The sequence below is a fragment of the Tachyglossus aculeatus genome, chromosome 23 (assembly GCF_015852505.1).
Source record: "Tachyglossus aculeatus isolate mTacAcu1 chromosome 23, mTacAcu1.pri, whole genome shotgun sequence".
NCBI lineage: Eukaryota > Metazoa > Chordata > Mammalia > Monotremata > Tachyglossidae > Tachyglossus > Tachyglossus aculeatus.
Window position 1 is genome coordinate 4,232,991 of NC_052088.1, and position 27,508 is coordinate 4,260,498.

General features: G+C 49.4%; 1 protein-coding gene across 1 annotated transcript in view; it reads left to right on the forward strand.

Annotated features, from left to right (window-relative positions):
- Nucleotides 1-27,508, forward strand: part of SPTB (spectrin beta, erythrocytic) — a 112,812-nt gene that overhangs the window by 44,738 nt on the left and 40,566 nt on the right. The window contains exons 15-22 of the mRNA XM_038765433.1: nt 17,382-18,138; nt 21,289-21,491; nt 21,987-22,077; nt 23,444-23,590; nt 24,365-24,628; nt 24,899-25,105; nt 25,251-25,340; nt 26,416-26,694. Of these exons, the coding sequence (XP_038621361.1) occupies nt 17,382-18,138; nt 21,289-21,491; nt 21,987-22,077; nt 23,444-23,590; nt 24,365-24,628; nt 24,899-25,105; nt 25,251-25,340; nt 26,416-26,694 (2,038 nt within the window). The remainder of the gene's footprint in view (nt 1-17,381; nt 18,139-21,288; nt 21,492-21,986; nt 22,078-23,443; nt 23,591-24,364; nt 24,629-24,898; nt 25,106-25,250; nt 25,341-26,415; nt 26,695-27,508) is intronic.

Genomic DNA, 27,508 nt, shown 5'->3' on the forward strand with positions numbered 1-27,508 from the left:
AAGCCCATAACCTTGTCATTATCCTTGACTTCTCTCTCTCCTTCGACTCAATTTATTTTATTTATTTTATTTTGTTAGTATGTTTGGTTTTGTTCTCTGTCTCCCCCTTTTAGACTGTGAGCCCACTGTTGGGTGGGGACTGTCTCTATATAATAATAATAATAAAGATGGGATTTATTAAGCACTTACTATGTGCAAAGCAGTGTTCTAAGTCCTGGGGGGTTACAAGGTGATCAGGTTGTCCCACGGGGGCGCTCACAGTCAACCCCCATTTTACAGATGAGGGAACTGAGGCCCAGAGAAGTTAAGTGACTTGCCCAAGGTCATACAGCTGACAATTGCCAGAGCTGGGATTTGAACCCACAACCACTGTTGCCAACTTGTACTTCCCAAGCGCTTAGTACAGTGCTCTGCTCACAGTAAGCGCTCAATAAATACGATTGATTGATTGATTGATTGACTCACATATCCAATCTGTCACCAAATCTTGTCAGTTCTACCTTTGCAACATCGCTACAATCCACTCTTTCCTCTTCATCCAAACTGATACTACACTGATCCAAGCACTCATCCTCTCCCGCCTTGACTAATTCATTCATTCATTCATTCAATCGTATTTATTGAACGCTTACTGTGTGCCGAGCACTGTACTAAGCACTTGGGAAGTACAAGTTGGCAACATATGCATCTGTGTCCTCGCTAATTGTCTCTCCGTACTCCAGTCCACATTTCACTCAGTTGCCCAGATCATTTTTGCTGAAAAAAGTTCAACCTACATACCCCCACTCATTAAAGACCTTCAGTGGTTGCCCATCCACCTCCTTGTCAAACAGAAACTCCTTACCGTTATTCATTTATTCATTCAATCATATTTATTGAACGCTTACTGTGTGCAGAGCACTGTATTAAGCGCTTGGGAAGTACAAGTTGGCAACATATAGAGACGGTCCCTACCCAACAGTGGGCTTAAAGCACTAAATCACTTTACTCCCTCCTGTCTTACCTTCTATAATGCAGCACGCTCACTTCACTTCTCTAACACCAACCTTTAGGGCACGTGTCTTGCAGCTCTGCTATACTGTACTCTCCCAAGCATTTAGTACAGTGCTCTGCACATAGTAAGCGCTCAATAGATATGATCAATTGATTGAGTGATTGATTGAGATTAGTCACAGCCATAGTGGTGATAATAGTATCCGTCCTAGTAAGAGGCTCACTGAATGTAGTGCACTGTTCTGACTGCTTGGGAAATAGGAATAGCCATATGGCCAAGTGGAAAGAGCCCATGACTGGGAGTCAGAGGACCTTGTAATATAATTACTAATTATTATAATTAGTGATAAGGTTTCTTGTATCAGCTCCATCATGTACCTCATGTAAGAAGCAGTGTGGCTCAGTGGAAAGAACCCGGGATTTGGAGTCAGAGGTCATGGGTTCAGATCCCGGCTCCGCCAATTGTCAGCTGTGTAACTTTGGGCAAGTCACTCAACTTCTCTGTGCCTCAGTTACCTCATCTGTAAAAATGGGGATTAAGACTGTGAGACCCCCGTGGGACAATCTGATCTCCTTGTAACCTCCCCAGTGCTTAGAACAGTGCTTTGCACATAGTAAGCACTTAATAAATGTCATTATTATTATTATTATTATTATTATTATGTACCTGCTAGATGAACTTGGACAATTCACTTAATTTCCCTGTGCCTCAGTTTGCTCATCTGCAAAATAGGTATTCAAAACCTGTTCTCCCTCCTATTTAGACTGTGAGCCCCATGTGGGACCTGATCATCTTGTATCCACCCCAGAGTTTAGAACAGTGCTTGGCATAAAGAAAATACCATTATTATAAATAAATCCCCTTGATTAATTAATTGAAAAAGAGACCCAATCAATCAGTGGTTTTTATTGAGTGCCTACTGAGTGCAGAGCACAGTACTAAGAGCTTGGGAAAAGATTATAGAATAGAGTTGGTAGATGTGATCTTTGCCTACAAAGAGCTGACAGTCTCCAGGGGGAGAGAGACATTAAGATAAATTACAGATATGGTAAATAGTAATCTATAAAGTAAGTGTCAAAGCACTTATGGGGAACAGAGCCAAGTGAATATTCATCAGTGAGAGAAGGGCAGATAGGGGAAATGAGAACTTAGTTAGGGAAGGCCTTTTGGAGGAGGCGTGATTTTAGGAGGGTTTGAAGGTTGGGGAGGGTGGTGGATTGTTGGATATGAAGGGAGTGGGATTTCCAGGCCCAAGGGGAGGATGGGCAAGGAGTTAGTAGCAGCAGAGATGAAATTGAGGTACAAAGTAGTGGAGCATGTACATTGTGTCGGAGTAGCAGATCAGTGAGATAAAGCAGGAAGGAGAAAGCTAGCTGATTGAGTGCCTAGTTCTCTGCTCACAAGGACATGACACTCTAACGGGAGAGAGACATAAAAAATATTTACAATATAGTAATCCAAGTAAGCGATTGAATGCATAATTGAAAAACAGGCATATAAAAAAGTGCTTGGGGTGGATGGAGATGATAGGTGGTGTTGTACAAGTTGGGTACGCTGGAAACTAATTGGTGGAGGTTTGAGGGAGGTGGGATTTTCAGTAGGTATGGAATGGGGAGAGCCTGTTGGTCCCATGGATTTTGAGGGGGTGAGCGAGGGAAGGAGTTCCAGGTGTGGAGACCAGGGTGGGTGAGGGGATGCCCCATTCTCTGGCCCAGCTGTCTTTTGCTCACCTCCATTACATCCAGCAGGACCACCCACCCTCCACCGCCACACCCCAACCCCCAGGAATGACCAGTCTCCGTCACTCATCACCAATGCCCCACCCTCTCCCAGAGCAACTGCTCGCCATTCTGGTTCACGGGGTTCTGGTTCAGCTCTCGGACATATTATGTTTTTCTCCCGTGGTTCTTCAGTTCTTGAGGCCTGATCTCCTTGGTTAGGGTTTCCCAGTTCTGCCGCGAAGACTCATGGAACCTTCCTGAGAAGACTGGGCTGTGTTTCTTAACCCCATCCCACCCCTCCCCACCACCTCTTGAATTAATTTCATAAACATACATTTCCTCTGGGGTAGCTGCGGTTTCTGACACCCTTTGGTATGGCTCCGGGATGGGTATGCCCAAGGTGGGGAAGAGCCTCCAGAATGGATTCACAGAGAAAGAAGAGACCCAGACTGTCTGATAAAACAGCAGGTGGCCAGATGCCAGCCCTGGGATCCTCTAGACTGAGCGTGACTCAGTGGAAAGAGTACGGGCTTTGGAGTCAGAAGTCAAGGGTTCAAATCCTGCCTCTGCCACTTGTCAGCTGTGTGACTTTGGGCAAGTCATTTAACTTCTCTGTGCTTCAATTACCTCATCTGTAAAATGAGGATTAAGAGTGCCTCAATTATCTCATCTGTAAAATGAGGATTACGACAGTGAGTTCCCTGTGGGACAACCTGATCACCTTGTAACCTCCCAAGCGCTTAGAACAGTGCTTTGCACATAGTAAGCACTTAATGAATGCCATTATTATTATTACTATTGTAGGCAGGGAACATTTCTACCAAATCTATTATATTGTACTCTCCCGAGTGTTTAGTACAGTGCTGTGCACACAGTAAGTGCTCAATAAATTGATTAATTGGGATCCAAAGCAGAACAGGCCATCCCAAGCAAGTTTTGGGAGAGCAGCATCCCCTCAAGACGTAAGCAGTGGAGATCTCTAAGGTGGAGATTTCTTTTTGCAGATGCTGCTAAATTTATTGATGATAGAGCATCAAATCTAGAGCAACTTTTTGGAGCAAAAATAGCTTGTCAGCTGTGTGGCTGTCAGTTTAATGAGCTGCAATCAAACTTCTTTCCTCTTTACAAACACAGACAAGTAAGTCATGCATCATGATAATGCTGACTCTTATCTGGGCAGAGGAGGACATTTAGACACACCGCTATGAAGTGTTTTGTTCCTTTCAAGTCAGTGGCAGAGCCAAGGAAAAAACCCCAATTCTTTGGGTCCCGGAGCCAGGGGTCTAACCCTTGGACCAACCAGTGGCATTTATTGAGTACTTACTATATGCAGAGCACTGTCTTAAGCATGCAGGCACAATCCTTGCCCTCAGTGAAGAGCTTTCAGTCTAGTGGAGGAGACAGAATTAAAATAAATTTCAGTTAAAGGACCACACTACCAAACTCAAGTGCCTTTCGTTTGGCACTGTGTTAAAGAGTTGAACTCTTAGCTGCCATTTGATAGGCTGAATGCATCCCTGGCTATCATCATTTCCACCTAACGAGCGCAGATCTGCCCTGCAAATTACCCACTTCTAGAATCACCCCTTAAGCATCCTGAAACTCACCTCACCCCCCAGAGCGCTTATGTACATCTCCTTATGGTCTGTTTTTACCTCTAGTTGTAATTTATTTTAATGTTCGTCTCTTCCACTAGATTGTAAGTTCCTGGAGAATGGTCATTCATTGCTTCTACCAATGCTGTCGTATTCTCCCGAAAGCTTAATACAGTACTCTGCACACGGTTAGTGCTCAATAAATACCACTGATTAGTTTGCAAATACATTACGAGATTGCAACGTATTATTCTTAAGGTTTCCGAAGTGCCTTCATGTTGTCTAATCAATCAGTTGATCGATCAATCATTGGTATTTATTGAGCACTAACTGCATGCAGAGCACTTTACTAAGCACTTGGAAAGCTACAATTCAGCAGTGTTGGTAGACACTATCCCTGCCCACAAGGATCTTCCAGGCTAGAGGGTTCCTTAACCACATTCTTCTTCATCACTTGTATCATTTATGTACATAGATTTAAACCTGGTTCCTCTCAGATCCTTCCACCACCCTGCCTAAAAATGGCTTAACAGTATCTGAAAGAACATCAGCTGACAAAATTGGAAGTACAGGCCTTCCCCTTGCTGGCTGCTCCCAGGTAAAATTCCAGCCCAGGGCAAGGACACACTGGCCCACGGGCTGCTTCTTCTGGAAGCCTTTCTGCAGCCCAGAGCCCCCGGGCTCCCGCACCACCAGGAAGGCTCAGACCTGATTTTGAGCAAGCCTTTCTTCCTTCCTTGGTCCTACCCCACTCCGCTATTAATGGACTTGAAGCAAACTTACCTGGGAAAGACTCCAACTGCAGCGTGGCTCAGTGGAAAGAGCCCGGGCTTGGGAGTCAGAGGTCATGGGTTCTAATTTGGGCTCTGCTACTTGTCAGCTGTGTGACTTTGGGCAAGTCACTTAACTTCTCTGTGCCTCAGTTCCCTTATCTGTAAAATGGGGATTAATGTCTGCCTCCCCTATGAGATTGTACGCACCGTATCCACCAACTCTACCGGATTTTCCTAAGTGCTCCATATAGTGCTCTGCATCCATTAAGTACTCGAGAAAACTGTTGATTGCTGGAGGCACAGAAAACAGCCAGCATCATGCTGTGCACATATGAGGAGCTCAATAAATAATATTGAAAATGATGATGATAAGTCCAGGCCGGAAACAGCATCTTGCTTCCTTTGCCCAAACCATTTTGGGAGCATGTGTTGGTGTACATCAGGGTTAACTCCAGAGTAGAGAGACCCTGTGGACACAGCCTTGGTCTTTCCCTTCCCTAGGTAGCTCCCCAAACATCCTCTGGCTCATATAAACTCACAGGCAACCACACCATAGAATCAAAGTTTGACATGCCAGGCTAATTAAGGGATAACATGGCTGGCAGAGGAACGTGGAAAATAATCAACAGCTTTTAAGGTCAGCTAAATGCTCGAGGCTCCAGGAGCAGGCACACTAAATCTGTTACCTAATCTGATTACAAACCCCAGAAAAAACACATGGGCTGCCAGTGGCCCACCCAGGTTTGTTGCCTGACTGCCGTGGATGTGTAAGCAGGACAGGGCTTGTTGTGAGTCAGGGCAAGACCAGAGCTCAGTGGGTGAGGCTCATCTCTCTGAATGTGTTCTTCCTCTGTGGCTGGCTTGAGGATGGGCATGTGAGACAGACTCCTCAGGGACCATTTTCCATTTGATTGTCGATTCCGGTCTTAGATACCTTCCTGTCTTCTCAGCCCCCTGACCGTTCCCCGGTAGAAACTATGGCAGTGCGTTGTAGAACATTTATATATGTCTCAAAGTTACATTTGCCCTGACAGAGCTGAATAATACTCCCGACTCAGGTAGCCAGAGCTAGAGGAATGGAGAGAAGTGGCAGAGAATGCCTGTCACATTTCCACCGTCCCCCCGTCCATCAGCCTGCTGAATTCCCTCTCCCCTTTCTCCTGGTCCAGAAGCTGAACAGGGTAGTCTGGGCTGGGTTAGGAGTGTCCGAAGGGTTTGGGATGAAGATTGGGTGGGGAGGGGATGGAAGGGGGCAGGGAAGTTTCAGCAGGATTGGGATCAGGACTGGAACATTGAGTCCGTGGCTGAGCTGAGTTTACTCTTTTTCGGTCAGTTCTGTATTTGATTCAGTTGTCTACCAAGCAGCGTGGCTCAGTGGAAAGGGCATGGGCTTTGGAGTCAGAGGTCATGGGTTCAAATCCCAGCTCCGCCAATTGTCAGCTGTGTGACTGTGGGCAAATCACTTCACTTCTCTGGGCCTCAGGTACCTCATCTGGAAAATGGGGATGAAGACTGTGAGCCCCCCATGGGACAACCTGATCACTTTGTAACCTCCCCAGTGCTTAGAACAGTGCTTTGCACATAATAAGTGCTTAATAAATGCCATTATTATTATTATTATTATTATAAGATGACCAGAAATGGGATCACCTTAGAAGGGGAAAGGAGAGGTTGAAAGAAGATGGTCCCAGAGAAAGGAAAAAGAGAGGAAGAGGAGGACAACATGAAGAAGGGGGAAAAGTGAGGTTGTGTAGGGGAAGTAGGTGAAACAATGTGGCCCAATGGAAAGAGCACAGTCCTGGGCATCAGAGGACCTGGGTTCTAATCCTGATTCTGCCACTTGCCAACTAGGTGACCATGGGAAAGTCACCTAACTTCTCTGTGCCTAAATTTTCTCATCTATAAAATGGGACTCATTACCTGATCTCCCTCCTACTCAAACTGTGAGCCTGATTAGGGATAGAGTCTGATGTGATTATCTTGTATGTACCCCAGTGCTTAACATGCTGCTTGGCACAGAGTAAGTGCTTAACAAAAACCATCATTATTATTATTATTAGGGAGGATAAGGGTCAAATGAGGAATAGAGGAGACAGAAGGAGAAAAGATAGCGAGGCAGAGAGGGGAAAGAGGCATCAGAGTAATAATAATAATTATTATTATTATGGTATTTTTAAGCACTTACTATGTGCCAGGCACTGTACTAACTGCTGGGGTAGATACAAGCAAATTGGGTTGGATGCCTCCCTGTCCCACGTGGGGCTCACAGTTTCAATCCCCATTTTACAGATGAGGGAACTGAGGTACAGAGAAGTAAAATGATTTGTCTAAGGTCCCAGAGCAGACAAGTGGCGGAGCTGGGATTAGAACCTGTGACCTTCTAATTCCCAGCCCCGTGCTTTATCCACTACACCATACTGAAACAGTCACCTGATTCCTTTACTTCTAATGGAGACACACCCCTGGAGAGTGGCACAGAGGATTTCACTGTTGGTGGGGCGGGGGTCAGTCGTTCATTTGTTCAGTCATATTTATTGAGCACTTACTGTGTGCAGAGAACTGTGCTAAGTGCTTGGGGGAGTACACTATAACAATAAACAGACACATTCCCTGCCCACAATGAGCTTACAGTCTGGAGGGGTTGACAGGCATTATTCATTCATGCATTCAATTGTATTTATTGAGCGCTTACTGTGTGCAGAGCACTGTACTACGTGCTTGGGACATAACAAGTTGGCAACATATACAGATGGTCCCTACCCATCAGCAGGCTCACAGTCTAGAAGGGGGAGACAGACAACAAAACGAACATATTAACAAAATAAAATAAATAGAATAGTAAATATGTACAAGTAAAAAAATAGAGTAATAAATCTGTACAAATATATACAGGTGCTGTGGTGAGGGGAAGGATGTAGGGTGGGGGGGTGGGGAGGGGGAGAGGAATGGGGGGCTCAGTCTGGGAAGGCCTCCTGGAGGAGGTGAGCTCTCAGTAGGGCTTTGAAGGGAGGAAGAGAGCAAACTTGGCGGATGTGCAGAGGGAGGGCATTCCAGGCCAGGGGGAGGACGTGGACCGGGGGTTGATGGCGGGACAGGAGAGAACGAGGCACAGTGAGGAGGCTAGCAGCAGAGGAGCGGAGGGTGCGGGCTGGGCTGGAGAAGGAGAGAAGGAAGGTGAGGTAGGAGGGGGCGAGGTGATGGACAGCCTTGAAGCCTAGAGTGAGGAATTTTTGCCTGATGCGTAGGTTGATTGGTAGCCACTGGAGATTCTTGAGGAGGGGAGTAACATGCCCAGAGCGTTTCTGCACAAAGATGATCCGGGCAGCAGTGTGAAGTATAGATTGAAGTGGGGAGAGACAGGAGGATGGGAGATCAGAGAGGAGGCTGATGCAGTAATCCAGTCGGGATAGGATGAGAGATTGAACCAGTAGGGTAGCGGTTTGGATGGAGAGGAAAGGACGGATCTTGGCGATGTTGCGGAGTTGAGTCCAGCAGGTTTCGGTGACGGATTGGATGTGAGGGGTGAATGAGAGAGCGGAGTCGAGGATGACACCAAGGATGCGGGCTTGTGAGATGGGAAGGATGGTCGTGCCGTCAACAGTGGTGGAGTCAGGGAGAGGGCAGGGTTTGGGAGGGAAGATAAGGAGTTCAGTCTTGGACATACTGAGTTTTAGATGGCAGGCAGACATCCAGATGGAGATGTCTTGAAGGCAAGAGGAGATACGAGCCTGAAGGGAGGGAGAGAGAGCAGGGGCAGAGATGTAGGTTTGGGTGTCATCAGTGTAGAGATGATCGTTGAAGCCGTGGGAGCAAATGAGTTCACCGAGGGAGTGAGTGTAGATAGAGAACAGAAGGGGACCAAGAACTGACCCTTGATGAACCCCTACTGTAAGGGGATGTGAGGGGGAGGAGGAGCCCGCAAAAGAGACTGAGAATGAATGGCCGGAGAGATAAGAGGAGAACTGGGAAAGGACAGAATCTGTGAAGCCAAGGTTGGATAGCATGTTGAGGAGAAGGGGGTGGTCCACAGTGTCGAAGGCAGCCGAGAGGTCGAGGAGGATTAGGATAGAGTGGGAGCCATTGGTTTTGGCAAGCAGGAGGTCATTGGTGACCTTGGAGAGGGCAGTTTCAGTGGAACGTAGGGGACGGAAGCCAGAGTAGAGGGGGTCGAGGAGAGAGTTGGTGTTGAGGAATTCGAGGTAGTGGGTGTAGATGACTCGTTCGAGGAGTTTGGAAAGGAATGGTAGGAGGGAGATAGGGTGATAACTTGAAGGGGAGGTGAGGTCAAGAGAGGGTTTTTTTAGGATGGGGGAGACTTGGGCATGTTTGAAGGCAGAGGGGAAGGAACCAGTGAAGAGTGAGCGGTTGAAGTTGGAAGTTAAGGAGGGGAGGATAAATAAATAAATTACAGATATGTAAATAAGTGTTGCGGGACTGGAAGGGGGGATGAGTAAAGGAAGCCACTCATGGTGATGCAGAAGAAGAAGAAAGGAGGGCTTAGTCAAGGAAGGCCTCTTGGAGGAGATGTGCCTTCAAAAAGGCTTTGAAGGTGGGGAGAGTAATTGTCTGTCCAATAAGAGGAGGGAGGGAATTCCAGGCCAGAGGCAGGTCATGGGCAGGTCAGTGCCGCCACTTCTGCCCAGGTTTCTGCAGTGGTGATGCCAACCTTCCCTGGGCTGGGGCTCCCCCGGGGCTGCAGAACTGGTGCCGGCACCACCCCAGGCACCCAGGCCCAGGTTTGCCTTGTCTGTCTTCCCCTACAATCCACCCATCCATTTCTCCCCACATAGAGAGGGCAATGATGCTGATGAGTCCCAAAGAACCTAAAGAGGGAATTGGTGCAGACCTTGAAATTAGCACTCAATAGAAGCATCTGGTCCTTTGAACTAGGGAAAATTCTGACCCATTGAGGTCATGCAGAACAGGTAACCATCACCACTTGCAGAAGCCCCTCCCTTAGCCAAAAATTACATAGTCAGTTGGCTGTAATGTAAAGATCTTTAAGGTACTTTTTAAATAGCATAATTGTGATGACTAAGGCGGGTAAGGGGGAAGGCAATTGTGCTCCATTCCTTTCCTCTGGAAAATGAACACAACAAGTTGGGAAAAGCCGTCAGAGAAGTGGGAAGAGATGTACTAGTGAATTCTCAGCTCACAAAACATTTTCCGGGTCACTCCACATTTCACTCCACATTTACTGAGGATGTAGCGATGCTGCGTCTGCTCTTGGTGGATTGGAGAAATTCTGGGCTGCTGGTGTCATTCATATTTTCAATGATAATTCTAATATACCCTGTATGGAGAAGCAGCATGGCTCAATGGAAAGAGCCTGGGCTTTGGGGTCAGAGGTCATGGGTTCGAATCCCAGCTCTGCCAGTTGTCAGCTGTGTGACTTTGGGCAAGTCACTTAACTTCTCTGGACCTCAGTTCCCTCATCTGTAAAATGGGGATGAAGACTGTGAGCCCCACATGGGACAGCCTGACCACCTTGTAACCTCCCCAGCGCTTAGAACAGTGCTTTGCACATAGTAAGCACTTAACAAATCCCATTATTATTATCATTATTATTATTATTATACCACCAACTTCGGCAGGGAGGTCCGGATCCACCAGCTGAGGACATATCTCAAGACGTGCCTTGGGCCCTCATCCAGAAACCCAGGTCATGGATGTTAGGAGCCTATTTAATAGTAATAGTATTTATTAAGTGCCTACTGTGTAGAAAGCACTGTACTACACACTGGGAAAAAAAAGTACACGGATGTGATATAGACATGGACCCTGGGTTCACACTCTAAAAGTAAGGGGGAGAGGGGTTTAGGGGCTGATGACAGACTTATAAGGAAAAATGAAACAAAATTATAAAAGCCAAGGGCAATGATAAACCAGATAGAAGCAGCAGGATTTCAGGTTTTTTCACGACTTCTGTGAAGCCTCACTTACCGCCTCTCACTGAGTCTTTCTCAGGCTCTAGTGGAGACCGATGGGTGTTCCGATGGAATCAGGGAGAGTGCTGGAGTTTGGGGGTAATGGGAGCAGGGGAGGGCTCAGGCTGCTGTCACCGTCTTGAGTCTTTCCGGGCTGGAGCAGGGGCCGGGTGAAGGAAAGGAGAGGGTTATTGAATAAGTGGCCTGGGAAAAGCCAGTTCCTCCGGCCACAGTTCCAGAAACTCATTTGCAAGCTTGAACTGAGGGGTGTCATTTGTGTAAAGAGGGGTTGTTGGGCACTGCCCCAAGTTTTCAGATAAAACCAGACGGCAGATTGTGTGGTTTTCCAGATTGTGTGATTTTCCAGGATGCCCCAAAGCAGTACAGTCGTTTTGAACGAGGACCTGTTATGAGGAGAAACCTCCAAGATGATTGGATAAACTGTCAATCTTGCTGTCTCACCCATTGTCTAAAAGGTTTAAACTTTGTTAGTTTTTGTTAGTCTCCCTGGAGCAGAGCAGGGATAAAAGAGAGAATGGGACATTCCAGTGAGCTCCCTTTTTGTCCCCACGGGGGAGGAAGCAGTGGCCTGAGCATTTCCCCTTCTGGAGCCTCTCTTGGCTTCCTCTCTGTCTCCATTTGGGCCAGTGGTGATGGCCTGGGCACAGTCCTTCCCAAAGTCATTCAGTCACTCAGTCATATTCACTGAGCGCTTACTGGGTGCAGAGCACTGTACTAAGCTCTCAGGAGAGCAGAATACGACAAGTCCTCCTCCACCTCTTTTCTGTCCCCTCTCTGGAGTGCCAGTGAGAGTGTCATGGACACAATCCCTCCTGGAGCCCTCCTCTGTTTCCTTTCTGCCTCCTCTGGGTAGGTGGCATGGGTTTAACTTCTAGAGCCTCCTCTGTCTCCTCTCTGCCCCTTCAGGGTCAGCAGCATGGACTTTTAGACTGTGAGCCCACTGTTGGGTAGGGACTGTCTCTATATGTTGCCAACTTGTACTTCCCAAGCGCTTAGTACAGTGCTCTGCACACAGGAAGCGCTCAATAAATACGATTGATTGATTGATTGATTGATTGACACTGCCCCTCCCGGAGCCAAAGTGGCTGTAGCCTTGGTGATTGATTGTCCTCCTCCTCTCTGTCCTGGGCAACTGTGACTTGGCTGTGGCATATGGAGGGGGATTGTGAGGCTCATTCTAGACTGTGAGCCCGCTGTTGGGTAGGGACTGTCTCTATATGTTGCCAACTTGTACTTCCCAAGTGCTCTGCACACAGTAAGCGCTCAATAAATACGATTGAATGAATGAGTGAATGGTGCTAGTGGCTCTCCATGCCTTGACTGGAAGGAGATGAGTGTGGCAGGGCACGGGAATGGGGATGGAAGGCTACTGATTTTGATTTTTCAGACATATTCCCTCTGTCTCTTAGTCTCTGTGTCCCACTATGATCTTACTACTACCAGGGAACAGGGTTATTTTAATAAAGCTCCAGAAAATGTAAACTGAAAAATGTCTGGGCCAATTGCATCAGATGATTTGCAGATGTTCCAAACCTGTCAGATCCTGTATGCAAGAACCAATAAGAGGATGCAGTTCATGAGTTCAATAGAAGTAGTGTGGCTCAGTGGAAAGAGCCCGGGCTTTGGAGTCAGAGGTCATGGGTTCAAATCCCGGCTCTGCCAATTGTCAGCTTGTGTGACTTTGGGCAAGTCACTTAACTTCTCTATGCCTCAGTTACCTCATCTGTAAAATAGGGATTAAGACTGTGAGCCCCCTGTGGGACAAAACGATCACCTTGTAACCTCCCCAGCACTTAGAACAGTGCTTTGCACATAGTAAGCACTAAATACATGCCATTATTAGTATTATTATGAGTGTGCCATAAATTAGCTCCTTAAACTGGAGTGGGGTAGGAACAAAGGAGGGTACCCAGGGACACCCATAATCCAATCGAACACAGTTCGGTCAATGCAGGTTCCTGACTTCCATAGTATCAGACCTCTCCACCAGGCGCTCCAGACCTGCACCTTTCTTTCTGAAGAGACAAGCGGCTCATCAGGTGGAGCCGGTCTTAATAATAATAATTATTGTTATTGTAGTATTTGTTAAGCGCTTGCTATGTGCCAAGCACTACTGGAGCAGATGCAAGGTAATCAGGTAGTTCCTCATGGGGCTCACAGTCTTAATCACATTACAGATGTTTACATTAGTGCTGTGAGGCTGGGAGGGGAGGTGAACAAAGGGAGCAAGTAAGGGCAATGCGGAAGGGAGTGGGAAAAGAGGAAAAGGGGGGCTTAGGGAAAGCCTCGTGGAGGAGAGGCGCTCTCAGTAAGACTTTGAAGGTGGGGAGAGTAATTGTCGGATTTGAGGAGATAGGGCTCTCCAGGCCAGAGGCGGGAAGTGGCGGAGGGGTCGGTGGCGACGTAGAGGCGATCGAGGCATGGTGAGAAGGTTAGCATCAGAGGAGCAAAGTGTGAGGGCCTGTTCGTAGCAGGAGCGTAGCAAGGTGAGGTGGGGGGGCAAGGTGATTGAGTGCTTTAAAGCCAACGGTGAAGAGTTTTGGTTCGATGCGAAGTTGGATGGGCAACCACTGGAGTCTCTTCAGGAGAGGTGATTGAGTGATTTAAAGCCAACGGTGAAGAGTTTTGGTTCGACCAAAGTTGGATGGGCAACCACTGGAGTCTCTTCAGGAGAGGTGATTGAGTGATTTAAAGCCAACGGTGAAGAGTTTTGGTTATATGCGAAGTTGGATGGGCAACCACTGGAGTCTCTTCAGGAGAGGGGAAATGTCCTGAGAGTTTCTGTAGAAAAAGGATTGGATTTGGGTAGAGCTCCAGCTTTACCCTTCTGCCAGTCCGCATGGACTTCCTTGTTGCTCGGAGGCACCTCGGGGTGGCAGAGGGATCAGGGGACAGAAACGGAGGACTGTAGAGCCTGAAATACCTTCAGTCAACCGTCTACAAATGCCACTGGCCAACTTGTACTTCCCAAGCGCTTAGTACAGTGCTCTGCACACAGTAAGCGCTCAATAAATACGACTGACTGAATGAATGAATCCCATTTTACAGATGAGGTAACTGAAGCACAGAGAAGTTAAGTGGCTTGCCCAAAGTCACACAGCTGACAAGTGGCAGAGCCAGGATTAGAACCCATGTCTTCTAACTCCCAAGCCCGTGCTCTTTCCAATAAGCCATACTGCTTCTCTAAACAACAGTAATCCAAAAATGAATAAATAAATGAGTGGAATATATAAATGTTGGTCTTGGATCCAAGGCATGGGAAGTTCTCCCACAGGTGGTACTGGCCACGGAAACTGCCCTCTCAAAGGTCACCAATGACCTCCTGCTTGCCAAATCCAACGGCTCATACTCTGTCCTAATCCTCCTCGACCTCTCAGCTGCCTTCGACACTGTGGACCACCCCCTTCTCCTCAACACGCTATCTGACCTTGGCTTCACAGACTCCGTCCTCTCCTGGTTCTCCTCTTATCTCTCCGGTCGTTCATTCTCAGTCTCTTTTGCAGGCTCCTCCTCCCCCTCCCATCCCCTTACTGTGGGGGTTCCCCAAGGTTCAGTGCTTAGTCCCCTTCTGTTCTCGATCTACACGCACTCCCTTGGTGACCTCATTCGCTCCCACGGCTTCAACTATCATCTCTACGCTGATGACACCCAGATCTACACCTCTGCCTCTGCTCTCTCCCCCGCTCTCCAGGCTGGCATATCCTCCTGCCTTCAGGACATCTCCATCTGGATGTCTGCCCGCCACCTAAAACTCAACATGTCCAAGACTGAACTCCTTGTCTTCCCTCCCAAACCCTGCTCTCTCCCTGCCTTTCCCATCTCTGTTGACGACACTACCATCCTTCCCGTCTCACAAGCCCGCAACCTTGGTGTCATCCTGGACTCGGCTTTCTCATTCACCCCTCACATCCAAGCAGTCACCAAAACCTGCCGGTCTCAGCTCTGCAACATTGCCAAGATCCGCCCTTTCCTCTCCATCCAAACCGCAACCCTGCTCGTTCAAGCTCTTATCCTATCCCGTCTGGACTACTGCATCAGCCTTCTCTCTGATCTCCCATCCTCATGTCTCTCCCCACTTCAATCCATACTTCGTGCTGCTGCCCAGATTGTCTTTGTCCAGAAACGCTCTGGGCATGTTACTCCCCTCCTCAAAAATCTCCAATAGCTACCAATCAATCTGCGCATCAGGCAGAAACTCGTCACCCTGGGCTTCAAGGCTCTCCATCACCTCGCCCCCTCCTACCTCACCTCCCTTCTCTCCTTCTCCAGCCCAGCCCGCACCCTCCGCTCCTCTGCCGCTAATCTCCTCACCGTATCTCGTTCTCGCTTGTCCCGCCATCGACCCCCGGCCCACGTCATCCCCCGGGCCTGGAATGCCCTCCCTCTGCCCACCTGCCAAGCTAGCTCTCTTCCTCCCTTCAAGGCCCTACTGAGAGCTCACCTCCTCCAGGAGGCCTTCCCAGACTGAGCCCCTTCCTTCCTCTTCCCCTCGTCCCCCCTCCATCCCCCCCATCTTACCTCCTTCCCTTCCCCACAGCACCTGTATATATGTATATATGTTTGTACATATTTATTACTCTAATTATTTATTTATTTTACTTGTACATATCTATTCTATTTATTTTATTTTGTTAGTATGTTTGGTTTTGTTCTCTGTCTCCCCCTTTTAGACTGTGAGCCCTCTGTTGGGTAGGGAATGTCTCTACATGTTGCCAACTTGTACTTCCCAAGCGCTTAGTACAGTGCTCTGCACACAGTAAGTGCTCAATAAATACGATTGATGGTGATGATGATGGCCCGGTCTTGGCATCAACCTTGCTGTTACCTCTGACCCCAAGTTCCCTCCTTGATGAGCTGTATGCTGCCCCACTTTCAACAGCCTGGTGCAGGAAAATTCCCTGCCTCTGCCATCTTCACCAGCTCTCCCTCAGTTGTATTTATTGAGCGCTTACTGTGTGCAGAGCACTGTACTAAGCGCTTGGGAAGTACAAGTTGGCAACATATAGAGATGGTCCCTACCCAACCACGGGCTCACAGTCTAGAAGACCCACTCCATTTAAGAGCAGGGGGTTTCCCTCACTCTGTTTCCCTCACCTGCTGTCTCTTACCAGAAAGCACAGCCAAGCATAAGCTTTCTCCGTGGCCTAAATCTATCAAACAGTGGTATTTACTGAGTGCTTACTGGGTGCAGAGCACTGGACTAAGCACTCGAGAGAGTACATTGCAATAGAGTCGGTAGACACATTCCCTGCCCTGAACGAACTTACAGTCTAGAGGGGGAGGCGGACACTAATATAAGTAAATAAATTACAGATATGTGTATAAGTGCTTTGGAATGGGTGGTGGGGTAAATACCAAATGCCAAAGGATACAGATCCAAAGTCCATAGATGATGCAGAAGGGAGAGGGAGTCGGGGAAAGAGGGCTTAATCGGGGAAGGCTTCTTGGAGGAGATGTGACATCAGTGAGGGTTTGAAGGTGGGGAGAATGATGGTCTGGTGTATGTGGAGCAGCAGCATGGAGTAGTAGCCAGAGCACAGGCCTGAGAGTAAGAAGGTCATGGATTCTAATCCCAATTCCGTCACTTGTCTGCTGTGTGACCTTGGGCAAGTCAATTTACTTCTCTGTGCCTCAGTTCCTTCATCTGTAAAATGGGGATTAAGACTGTGAACCCGACGTGGGACTGGGACTGTGTCCAACCTGATTTGCTTTTATCCAGGGCTTAGTACAGTGCCTGGCACATAGTAAGCACTTAAAAAATACCATCATCATCATCATTATATGGAGGGGGAGGGAGTTCCAGGCCGGAACCCAACATGGGTTCGGGTTGTCACTGTGGGGCAGCAAGACCTGCTGACCAAGATGCCCCAGTCCACAATAATAATAACGATGGTATTTGTTAAGCACTTACGATGTACGAAGCACTGTTCTAAGTGCTGTGGGGGGCTACAAAGTGATTGGGTTGTCCCACATGGGGCTCTCAGTCTTAATCCCCATTTGACAGATGAGGTAACTGAGGCACAGAGAAGTTAAGTGGCTTGCCCAAGATCACACAGCTGACAAGTGGCGGTGCTGGGATTCAAACCCATGACCTCCCAAGCCCATGCTCTTTACCCAGAACCATTTTTCCTTTAGGCCTGGCCAGTTTCTTTCAATCCCCGCGTCTGTACGGGGTCCACGATCACATTCTCGACTGCCCTAGGATGGCCTTCTGATTGGCACCCACGTTTCCCTCCCACCAAGGTGGGTTTGATAGAGGGATGGGGAGAGTGTGCTCCACCCAGACAGTCATTTGCTCTGCTCTCTTTCTTCTCACTCCTTCTCCCCCCATCCCCTGCCCCGCCGGACAGGTGGCAGAAATTCCAGGCCTTGGTGCTGGAACGGAGGAAGGCAGTCGACTCGGCCCTGAGCGTGCACAACTACTGCGTGGACTGTGAAGAGACCGGCAAGTGGATCCTGGACAAGACGAAAGTGGTGGAGTCCACCCAGGACCTGGGCCGCGATCTGGCCGGCGTGATCGCCATTCAGCGGAAGCTGTACGGGCTGAACCGCGACGTCACGGCCATCCAAGGCCGGATGGGCGCCCTGACCCAGGAATCCCAGCGCCTTGTCCAGGAGCACCCCGAGCTGGAGGAGGACATCACAAAGCGGCAGGACTACATTGAAGATCTGTGGCAGGGGCTGCAGCGGGCTTTGAAGGGCCAGGAAGCCTCCCTAGGGGAGGCTAGCCAGTTGCAGCAGTTCCTCCAGGACCTGGACGACTTCCAGGCCTGGCTGTTCACAGCCCAGAAGGTGGTGGCCTCCGAAGAAGCCCCTGAGTCCCTGCCCGAGGCCGAGCATCTCCTCCAGCAACACGCCGCCATCAAAGATGAGATTGACGGGCACCTGGCGGACTACCAGAAAGTCAAGGCCGCCGGCGAGAGGGTCACCCAGGGCCAGAGCGACCCTGAATACCAACTGCTGGGTCAACGCCTCGAGGGCGTGGACGCAGGCTGGGCGGCCCTGGGCAAGATGTGGGAGAACCGGGGCCGTTTTCTCAAACAGTGCCTTGGCTTCCAGGAGTTCCAGAAGGATGCCAAACAGGCGGAAGCCATCCTGAGCAACCAGGTAGCGGGCTGGGAAAGGGTGGCGACAGAATCGGTCGGTCAGTCAGTTGTATCTGTTGAGCCCCTACTGTGCACAGGGCACTGTACTCAGCTCTTGGGAGATTAAAATATAACAATGAACTGACACATTCCCTGTCCACGACAAGCTTACGGTCCAGAAGGGGTTGATAGGCACCCCAGAGATTATTAGAAAGAGACTGCGGGAAGAAGCAAGAAATCCAGGGGAGGCTGATTGTACAGGAGCAGATAGAGGGAGATAGCCCTGGAATAACCTTAATTCAGCTCACAAATCCAAAGTTTAAGAATTCAGTTAGGTAAAATGAAGATGTGGTCAGCTCAGACCGGTATTGCCATCATCATTAAACATCAATATTGCAGGCAGAGCACTGTACTGGGTGCAGGGCACTGTACTGAGCACTTACTGGGTGCGGGAGATGTACTGGGCTGTAATCAAGGCATATCAAAAAAGGTATTAATAATAATGATGGGATTTATATGCAAAGCACTGTTCTAAGCACTGGGGAGGTTACAAGGTGATCAGGTTGTCCCACGGGGGGAGGTCACAGTCTTAATCCCCATTTTACAGATGAGGTAACTGAGGCACAGAGAAGTTAAGTGACTTGCCCAATGTCACACCGCTGACAAGTGGCGGAATTGGGATTTGAACCCATGACCTCTGACTCCAAAGCCCAGGCTCTTTCCACTGAGCCACGCTGCTTCTCTGCATGCAGAGCAAGTTAGGGCAGTTCCTGCCATCAGGGAACAGAGTATGATGGGAAGTCAAGCAAACTTGGTGAAATATGATAATGAAAGGGTAATCAATCAAACCATCAATGGTGTTTCATTCATTCAGTCGTATTTATTGACCACTTACTGTGTGCAGAGCACTGTACTAAGCACTTCTTTATTGAGGGCTTACTGAGTAGAGCACTTTACTGAGTCCTTGGGAGAGGACATTACAATAGAGTTGGTAGACACTCTTGGTTCCCTCAGGGAGCTTACAGTCTACTCAGAGGAGACAGAAATTAAAATAAATTACAGGTAGGGCAACTGGCAGAGTAAAAGGATATGGTACGAAAGCACAGTAGGGCTGGGGGTGGAGTGGGGTGGGGTTAGAGTAGACACAAATAAAAACATTAAAACATTAAAATTAAACTATATAATAAAGTGTTTACTGTGTGCTGGGAGGAGGAGAATCATAGGTGCAACTGGTAATGGAGAATGTATGAAAGTGGAAAAGCAAATCAATAAGTTGAGTACACAAACCAATAGTTTCATATTGATGAGTGTGTGTGTGTACATGTGTGTGTGTGTGTGCGTGCATGCGTGTGTGTGCATGCATGGTAAGGGCGACTGTGCGGATGATACCACTGGGGCAGGGAAAATTAGGGGAAGGCCTGCTGGAGGAAATGGGTTTTAAAGTTTTCAAATGCTTAGTACAATGCTCTGCACCCAATAAGCGCTCAATAAATATCGTTGATTGATTAAAGAAGACTTTAAAAATGGGAATAGTTGGGTTCTGGTTAATTAGCTAAGGAATATATGTTTAACTTGTGGTGTACTCTCTCAAGTACTTTTTACAATGCTCTGCACATGAAAGACACTCAATAAGTACCCCAGTTCTCACATCTTACACAGACGTTCTGCCAGCATCTCAAGTTCAATTTGTCCTCATCTTCCCTACCAGACCCTTTTCTCTGTCTAACTTTTCCATTATTCATTCATTCATTCAATCATATTTATGGAGCGCTTACTTTGTGCAGAGCACTGTACTAAGCGCTTGGGAAGTACAAGTCGGTAACATATAGAGACAGTCCCTACCCAACAACAGGCTCACAATCTAGAAGAGTCAGAGTTGACAACTCTCTTCTCCTTCTTTCAACCCATTAACCTTGGCACTATCCATGATTCCTCCCTTTATTTCAACCTCCATGTTTGTTCTGTCACCAAATCCTGTCAGGTCTTCCTCCACGACGTTGCCAGGATCTGCCCCTTCCGCTCAATTCAAACAACCGCCATGCCGGTCCAGGCACTTATCGTATCCTGGCTTGACTGAGTACTTCAGCCTTCTTCTAACTGAACTCTCTACCTTCAGTCTCTCCACACCTCAGGCCGTATTTCACTCTGCTGCCCCGAAAATTTCTCTACAGTGTCCCACTGCGTGCATCTCCCCACTCCTTAAAAACCAGCAAAGATTACCAATTCCTCTCTGCACCAAAGAGAAACTCTTGACCTTTGACTGTAAAGCTATCAATCAGCACTCTCCATCCTACTTATCCACTCTTTTCTCCCACTACATCCCAGCTCACACAGTTTGTTCATTCATTTAGTTGTATTTACTAAGTGTTCTGTGTGCAGAGCACTGTACCAAGTGCTTGAAAAGTACAGTTCAGCAATAAAGAGAGACAATCCCTGTCCACAGTTGGCTTACAGTTTAGGAGACAGACATTTGTTTTTAGACTGTGAGCCCGTTGTTGGCTAGGGACCGTCTCTATCTGTTGCCGACTTGTACTTCCCAAGCGCTTAGTACAGTGCTCTGCACACAGTAAGCGCTCAATAAATACGATTGAATGAATGAATCAAAACAAGTTAACAGGCATCAATAGCATCAATATAAATAAATAGAATTGCTCCTCCACCTACTCTCATTGTATCTCACTCTTGTCTCTCCTACCACTTCCTCAAAGCTTCCCACCTCCCTTGATCTCCTTTCCCCTTCACAGTAGACAATCCACAGCTCTCCCCATCTTCAAAGTCTTTTTGACATCGTCTCCTCCAGAAGTCTTCCATGATTAATTTCTAATTTCCCCACTATAAATACTCCCACTGCCACTTCCACACTAAGCTCCTCTCTCCATATCACTTATGTAATATATCTTTATACTGTATTAATCCCTCCTATTTGAAATGTATTTTAGCATCTGTCCCACCTGCTAGATTGTAAACTCCTGGAGGGCAGTAATCATATCTACTGATTCTATTGCCCTCTCCCAAGCACTCAGTACAGTGCACTGCACACTGTAGGTGCTCAGTAAATATTCTTCATTGATTGGGCTGGAACTGGGGGCGGAATTTTGGCCTGTGGTGAGATTCTGCCTAGCCTGGATTCATGCCGGGATCCTGGGGGCCGCCCCGGGATTTTCTTCTTCAGGAGTACACCCTGGCTCACCTGGAGCCTCCGGACTCTCTGGAAGCCGCCGAAGCTGGGATCCGGAAGTTTGAGGACTTCTTGGCTACTATGAAATCCAACAACACGAAGGTCCTGGGCGTCGTGGACTCTGGGAATGAACTCCTGGCTGAGGGAAACATCTATTCGGACAAGATCGGGGAGAAGGTGCAGCAGATTGAGGAGAGGTAATCCCTCCTTTAGGGGCTTGCAGTGATAGTTGATATTTTCTGGTTCTGGGGACCTTCCTTCTCCCAGTACTTTGCAGGGCGTTGGGGATGGGGAACTGACGGGAAGCAGATTCACGTAAGCAACGGGAAATACATCTTCTCTCTCTCAGTGGGGAGAGTGAACACACAGACTCTGTTCCCAGATTCCAGATCAGTTGGTAACGCCAGCAGTTCCCAGAGGCGTTTCAGTAGATCCATGGAGAAGTGGTCCATAGCTGGTGGTTGGAAATGGAGAGGAGAGAGACAGGAGAGATGGTCCATCCTTAATCATGAAGATGGGTGTTCAGGAGGACAGTCACCCCCCAGTTGGCACAACTGCTCTCATGCCCCCTGAGGGGATCAGAATCCGGGGCTGGGCAAACCATGGGGCTGACCCAGGGTGGGTGGCTCATGGATTTATGGAATAAGTCCTAGAGAAAGGACCACTCCCAACCTTTTTCTCTTTCCTCCCAGGCACAAAAGAAACAATGAGAGGTCCCAGGAGGTTGAGCTTCTCCTGAAGGACAACCTGGACCTGCAAAACTTTCTACAGAACTGCCAGGAGGTAGGACGGGGGAGAACCGGGGATCTCCTTCTCTCTGCTACAAGAGAAGCAGCATGGTGTGGTGGAAAGAGCACAGGCTTGGGAGTCACAAGGTCATGGGTTCTAATCCTGGCTCTGCCAACTTCCCTGCTGTGTGACCTTGGGCAAGTCACTTCACTTCTCTGGGCCTCAGTTACTTCATCTGCAAAATGGGGATTGAGACTGTGAACCCCCCGTGGAACAGAGACTATGTCCAAGTCGATTTGCTTGTGTCCACCTCAGTGCCTAGAACAGTGCCTGGCACAGAGTAAATGCTTAAAAAATACCATCATCACCATCATCATCGTTACTCGTGCCCCAATCAAAGGAAAACAAAGAAAACACCCAGAAGCCTGTCAGCTAAGGAACTCCATCCAAGTGACTGGTTTTCTAAAGGACATTTCCCCTTTCAATGCCCCATCATTAGGGGCTGGAATTGCAAATAATCCCAGCCCTCATAGAGGAGATCATCTGACCCCCTGCTCTACTGGCCCCAGGTATACCCCTCAGAGAAATCCTCTTCTCCTCTCTCAGGTTGGGATTATAGTTGGCCTTCTCGGGGCCACTTAAGGCCAACCATTGTATGCCCAAGTCCTGTTGCTCACTCCACCTTTCTCTGGTCCGAGAAGGGACACTAAACTGGAAGTGGTCCAAATACTTTGGCCTGGACTTCATGCCCGACCCTTCAATATAATTTAGCAAGCATCACCTTTGCACCTTGACTGCTGTTCCATGGGCTGCCAGAGAAGCAGCATGGCCTCGTGGAAAAAGCACAGTTCAGTTTGTCAGATGGACTGGGTCCTAACCCCGGCACTGCCACTTGTCTGCTGTGTGACCTTGGACAAGTCACTTCACTTCTCTGTGTCTCAGTTCCCTCATCTGTCCAATGGAATTCAATACCTTAGACTGGGAGCTCCATGTAGGGCAGGGACTGTGCTGGACCTATTTATCTTGTTTCTACCCCAGTGTCTGTTACAGTGCTCAGCACATAGTAAGTGCTTAACAAATACCACAATTACCATTCTCAGACCGTTTGCTTCAGGGGTGTTGGTAACTCTAGTCTCTGCTTAGGAGAGACTGTTATGGGTGGGGCCAGTGTCTCCAGATGATGAATCAAAGCTCAGAGAGATGCTTCAGTTCTGTTCCAGACTGCCAAGGGGTCAGAGGTAATAGAACTCAGATCCTTGGCTTCATACCCAGCTGAACCTATAGTCCCCCAGGCCCCAGGTCTCCAGTGATGCCCCTTCCGCGAGAGAGTACCTGGGGATGAGGCTGCCTAAACCCCAGAGGGAAAACTCAGCCATGGACAAGTCCGGAGCTTGGCCTGACCCCTCTTCTGTTTTGGCAGCTCACCCTCTGGATCAATGACAAGCTGCTGACCTCTCAGGACGTGTCCTATGATGATTCACAGAACTTACACAACAAGTGGCTGAAACACCAGGCGTTCATGGCGGAACTGGCTTCTAATCAGGCATGGCTAGAGAAAGTCGATGAGGTAAAGTTCCTGACCACACCGGGCTGTAGCCAGCAGGGAGCTGGATGAGCTGGCCCGGGCTGGGATCTCGCTTGAGCTGTAGCCTGGGTCTCTGGAAGCCGCTGTAAGATAAGGTCTCCCTGCTTAGCGAGGTCTTTCCACCCTGGTTCTGTGACCATCTTATGTGAACATTATTAAGGACTTGGGGGGCCTTGGGGGTCACTGGTGCAAATGGAAAACTGAAACCCAGAAAGAAGCAGCGTCTCAGCAGGATAAGTAGTTCACAACAGGAATTCATGCAAAGCCAGCTGAGGCTGACGGCGTTGCAGAGGGGTGGGGGTGGTCGGGGGGGGCCTGGCCAGGTTAACAGTCCACCCCAGTTCTTAGTCACCACTGCACATCCTTTTATCCAAAGGACCTCAAGCATTTTAAGGTGTGTTGGAAGGCTGGCAGAGGCGGCATCTCAAGATAGGGTAGCATCCCTTTGAGTCCTAAAACCATTAATGTGGGGTCCAGTGGAGCCCATTGTGGGTGGGGAAACTAGGACAATGGCAGAGATCGGACTGACCCAAGGCAGGAGGCAAAATAGGGGATGAAGAGACCCTCCTTCCTGACTTCATCAGCAACCACCCTTCCCTCTTGGTGGGCTTGCTCGTGGTTGTGTTGATGGTTGAAGGAGCGAGCCCCTACCCCACCCTCTCAGGGATTACTCTCTCTTCGCAGCACTCCCCCAAGGGTGGCCAAGCTCCAAAGTCTGCCCACTCCGTCAACACTCTCCTTTCCTCCCCTGAACAGGAGGGGAAGCAATTGATAGAGCAGAAGCCTCAATTTGCGGCGGTGGTGACGCCGAGATTGGACGTGCTGCATCGGCTCTGGGACGAGCTGCAGACCACCTCACAGGAGAAGGCTCAGCGCCTTTTCGACGCCAACCGCTCAGACCTGCACGCCCAGACCTACGCGGACCTGAACAAGTGGATCAGCGAAATGGAGGAGCAGCTGCGCTCGGATGACCAGGGCAAAGACCTGACCACCGTCAACCGGATGCTGGCCAAGCTGAAGGCGCGTGAGCTGGGGATGATTTAGAGCCTCGTGGCTGGGAACGAAACCCCCGGTCTGTGGTGGTATTGAATGGGCCCACTCCTTCTCTGGACTGGTGTTGGTCAGGCTTGCTGCCACTTGCCCTGACACCCTGGGAACTCGGAAGGGTGCATGTTTCTTACAGCGGCACTGGCACCAGGCTGCTGCTTGGGCCCTGGGTGGGGTCGGAGGGGGAGCAGTCTGGGGGCCTACAGGTGGGGCTGATGCTGACCGTGTCTTGTTGGCATCCAGAGGGTTGAGGACCAGGTGAATGTGCGCAAGAAGGAGCTGGGGGAACTGCTGTCCCTTGGGTCTGCACTGGGGGAAGAGGAGGAGAGAGAAGAGCCGAGCATAGAGAGGCGCTTTCTGGACCTTCTGGAGCCTCTGGAGAAGAGAAGGAAGGAGCTGCAGTCATCCAAAGCCAAGCTCCAGATCAACCGCGATCTAGAGGATGAGACAGTGAGTCTCCCACCTCTCCCATCCCCTTCCCCACCGCGGGGACCACCACCCAGATCCCAGCCCCAGAAAGGACCTGGAAGCCGTGGGGAGCACCTCTTCCCCCTGGCTGCTGGTCAGCGTGGTCCTGCCTTTTGTTTCGTTTCAGCTCTGGGTGGACGAGAGGCTGCCCCTTGCTCAGTCCACCGACTACGGCACCAACCTGCAGACCGTGCAGCTGCTTATGAAGAAGAACCAGGTGAGTCTGAATTGTACTTTCCAAGCGCTCTGCACACAGTAAGCGCTCAATAAATACGATTGAATGAATGGATGAATGAATGAGTCGTGCCACCCACTCAGACCCAACACCGTGGACCACAGGGAAGCCTCATCTGGGGCTTGATACTTTGGCAGGGTACCCACCAACGGGCACAGTTTTGAAAATGAACAGATCATTAGATTTCCAAGGATATTAGATACAATCTAATATCATTAGATTTCCAAGGATCATTAGAACCAAGGATATTTCCTGGAGCCAACTGAGGAAAGAAGCCTGCGGAACATAGGCCTTCGATCCTTCCTTTGCCCTTAGATAGAGAGAGGCTGCTGGCCTCCCCAAAAACAGGGAGCCTAGAGATCAAGAACTGGGTCTGGGGTCCTAGCTGCAGGAAGAGGCCCCTGCTGCTCCTCTGCAGGGAAGCTCAGGGAATGGAAGGATGTTGATGGGGCCCCTGGGTGGAAGACAGCTGGGACATTAGGTGACCGCAGAGAGCCAGGAAGCAGCTGTCAGGAAAGTGTTGAGGTCCCTAGAGAATGCTGCCTGTGCAGGGATGAGTCCCAGAGGATCTTCCAAAGTCCCAGAAACCTCTGGGACTGCCTCTGGATGCTCATCATTAAAACCATTTTTAAGGGTCAGCTGTGAAGGGCACAGGCCTAGGCATGTCGAAGTAAGTAATGAAGCCGTGGGCTTACGGATGGTAATTTAGAGTCTAAGGCAAACAGCTTTGACAGATACAAACCACTCCCAAACAGATTAGCATTGGATGAGTGTCAGAGCAATATTGAAGTGGGGAGCGAAAGGGGAGCCATGGAAATGTGCACATTGGCAGGAAGGAGGCTGGAAATTTTGGCCCAGATCTTCCCTGGAGTTGGAGAAGGCTTTCTTGAGGGAGGGAGATGGCAGCAGCTGCTTGAATAAAGGGTGGGGAGAGGGGGGCAGCTCACACTGGAGGCCGGGGAAGCCAGCCTGGCGGGGGAGAGGACCCACTGGGGCGGGGGGATCATGAGGCGTTAGAAGGAGCTCTTATATTTCCCTCCTCACCTCCGCACCGCAGACGCTCCAGAATGAACTAACGGGCCACGCGCCACGGATCGAGGACGTTCTGCAGCGAGGGAAGGAGATGGTGGCGTCGGCCGACGTTGACTGCAGGGACATCGAAGAGTGGCTGGGAAGCCTGCAGGGCTCGTGGGACAGCCTGCAGCATGCCACCGCTCAACGGCTGCAGCGCCTACAGGACGCCAGTGAGGCCCAGCAGTATTACCTGGATGCTGGCGAGGCGGAGGCCTGGATCAGCGAGCAAGAGCTCTATGTCATCTCGGACGAGACGCCCCAGGTCAGCCGGTGGCCCAAAGGGGATTGCGGGAAGCAGCCAGCCAACTCAAGAGTCCCGATTTGGCCATGGGCTCAGGGCTCAATGCAGAGTCAGCCTTTTCCCTCCTGAGCTCCTGCTGGAGCTCATCTGGTCCGTGTGAGCCGCCCAGCCTGGGGAAGACTGCTTTGTTGCAGGAGAGGGTAGGGGTTGGCTTAGTGCAGGGTTAAAGCTGGGCTGAGCCACCCCAAACTGCCATTTTGGGGGGATAGCGGGCCGGAGGCGGGCATTGGACCGTGGAACTTGGGAGTGGAGGTTTGTAGATAGATGAGGACAGGCCAAGGAAACAGGTTGGGCTCCGTTGCTGCTGAGGATTATATAGTATGGCCATGGGCCCAGAAACCCGAGACACAGTTCTGCTCCATGCCATCCTTGAAGAACAGCAATCTTTCTCCTTCCCTCCCCCACCTTCCCAGAGACACTGTTGGGGAGAGGGAACTGGTGCAGTATCAGGTGTATTTTTTCTAGGAATTTTCCCCAAGACAAGCTTTACCTTTAGAAAAGAATTCCCCCCAATTTAGAAAAGCTCACAGGAAGCCTCAGTACGCTGCCTTTCCACGCCCCCCAGAAAGCAGTGCTCTGCGTTTTGGGGGAAAATTTGCAAAGGTGTCCTGGCATCGGTGAGTAGCAGCCACCACAGGCGTTTTCCCCGAGCCTTTCTACTCTGCTGCTGGTTGAACATCACTTCCAGCTTCTTCAGGACCAATTACAGCCCCATTGTCTACTGTTCTTAGAAGACATCTAGCCTGGACCCCAGTGGGGCACAGGGGTGGTGTCA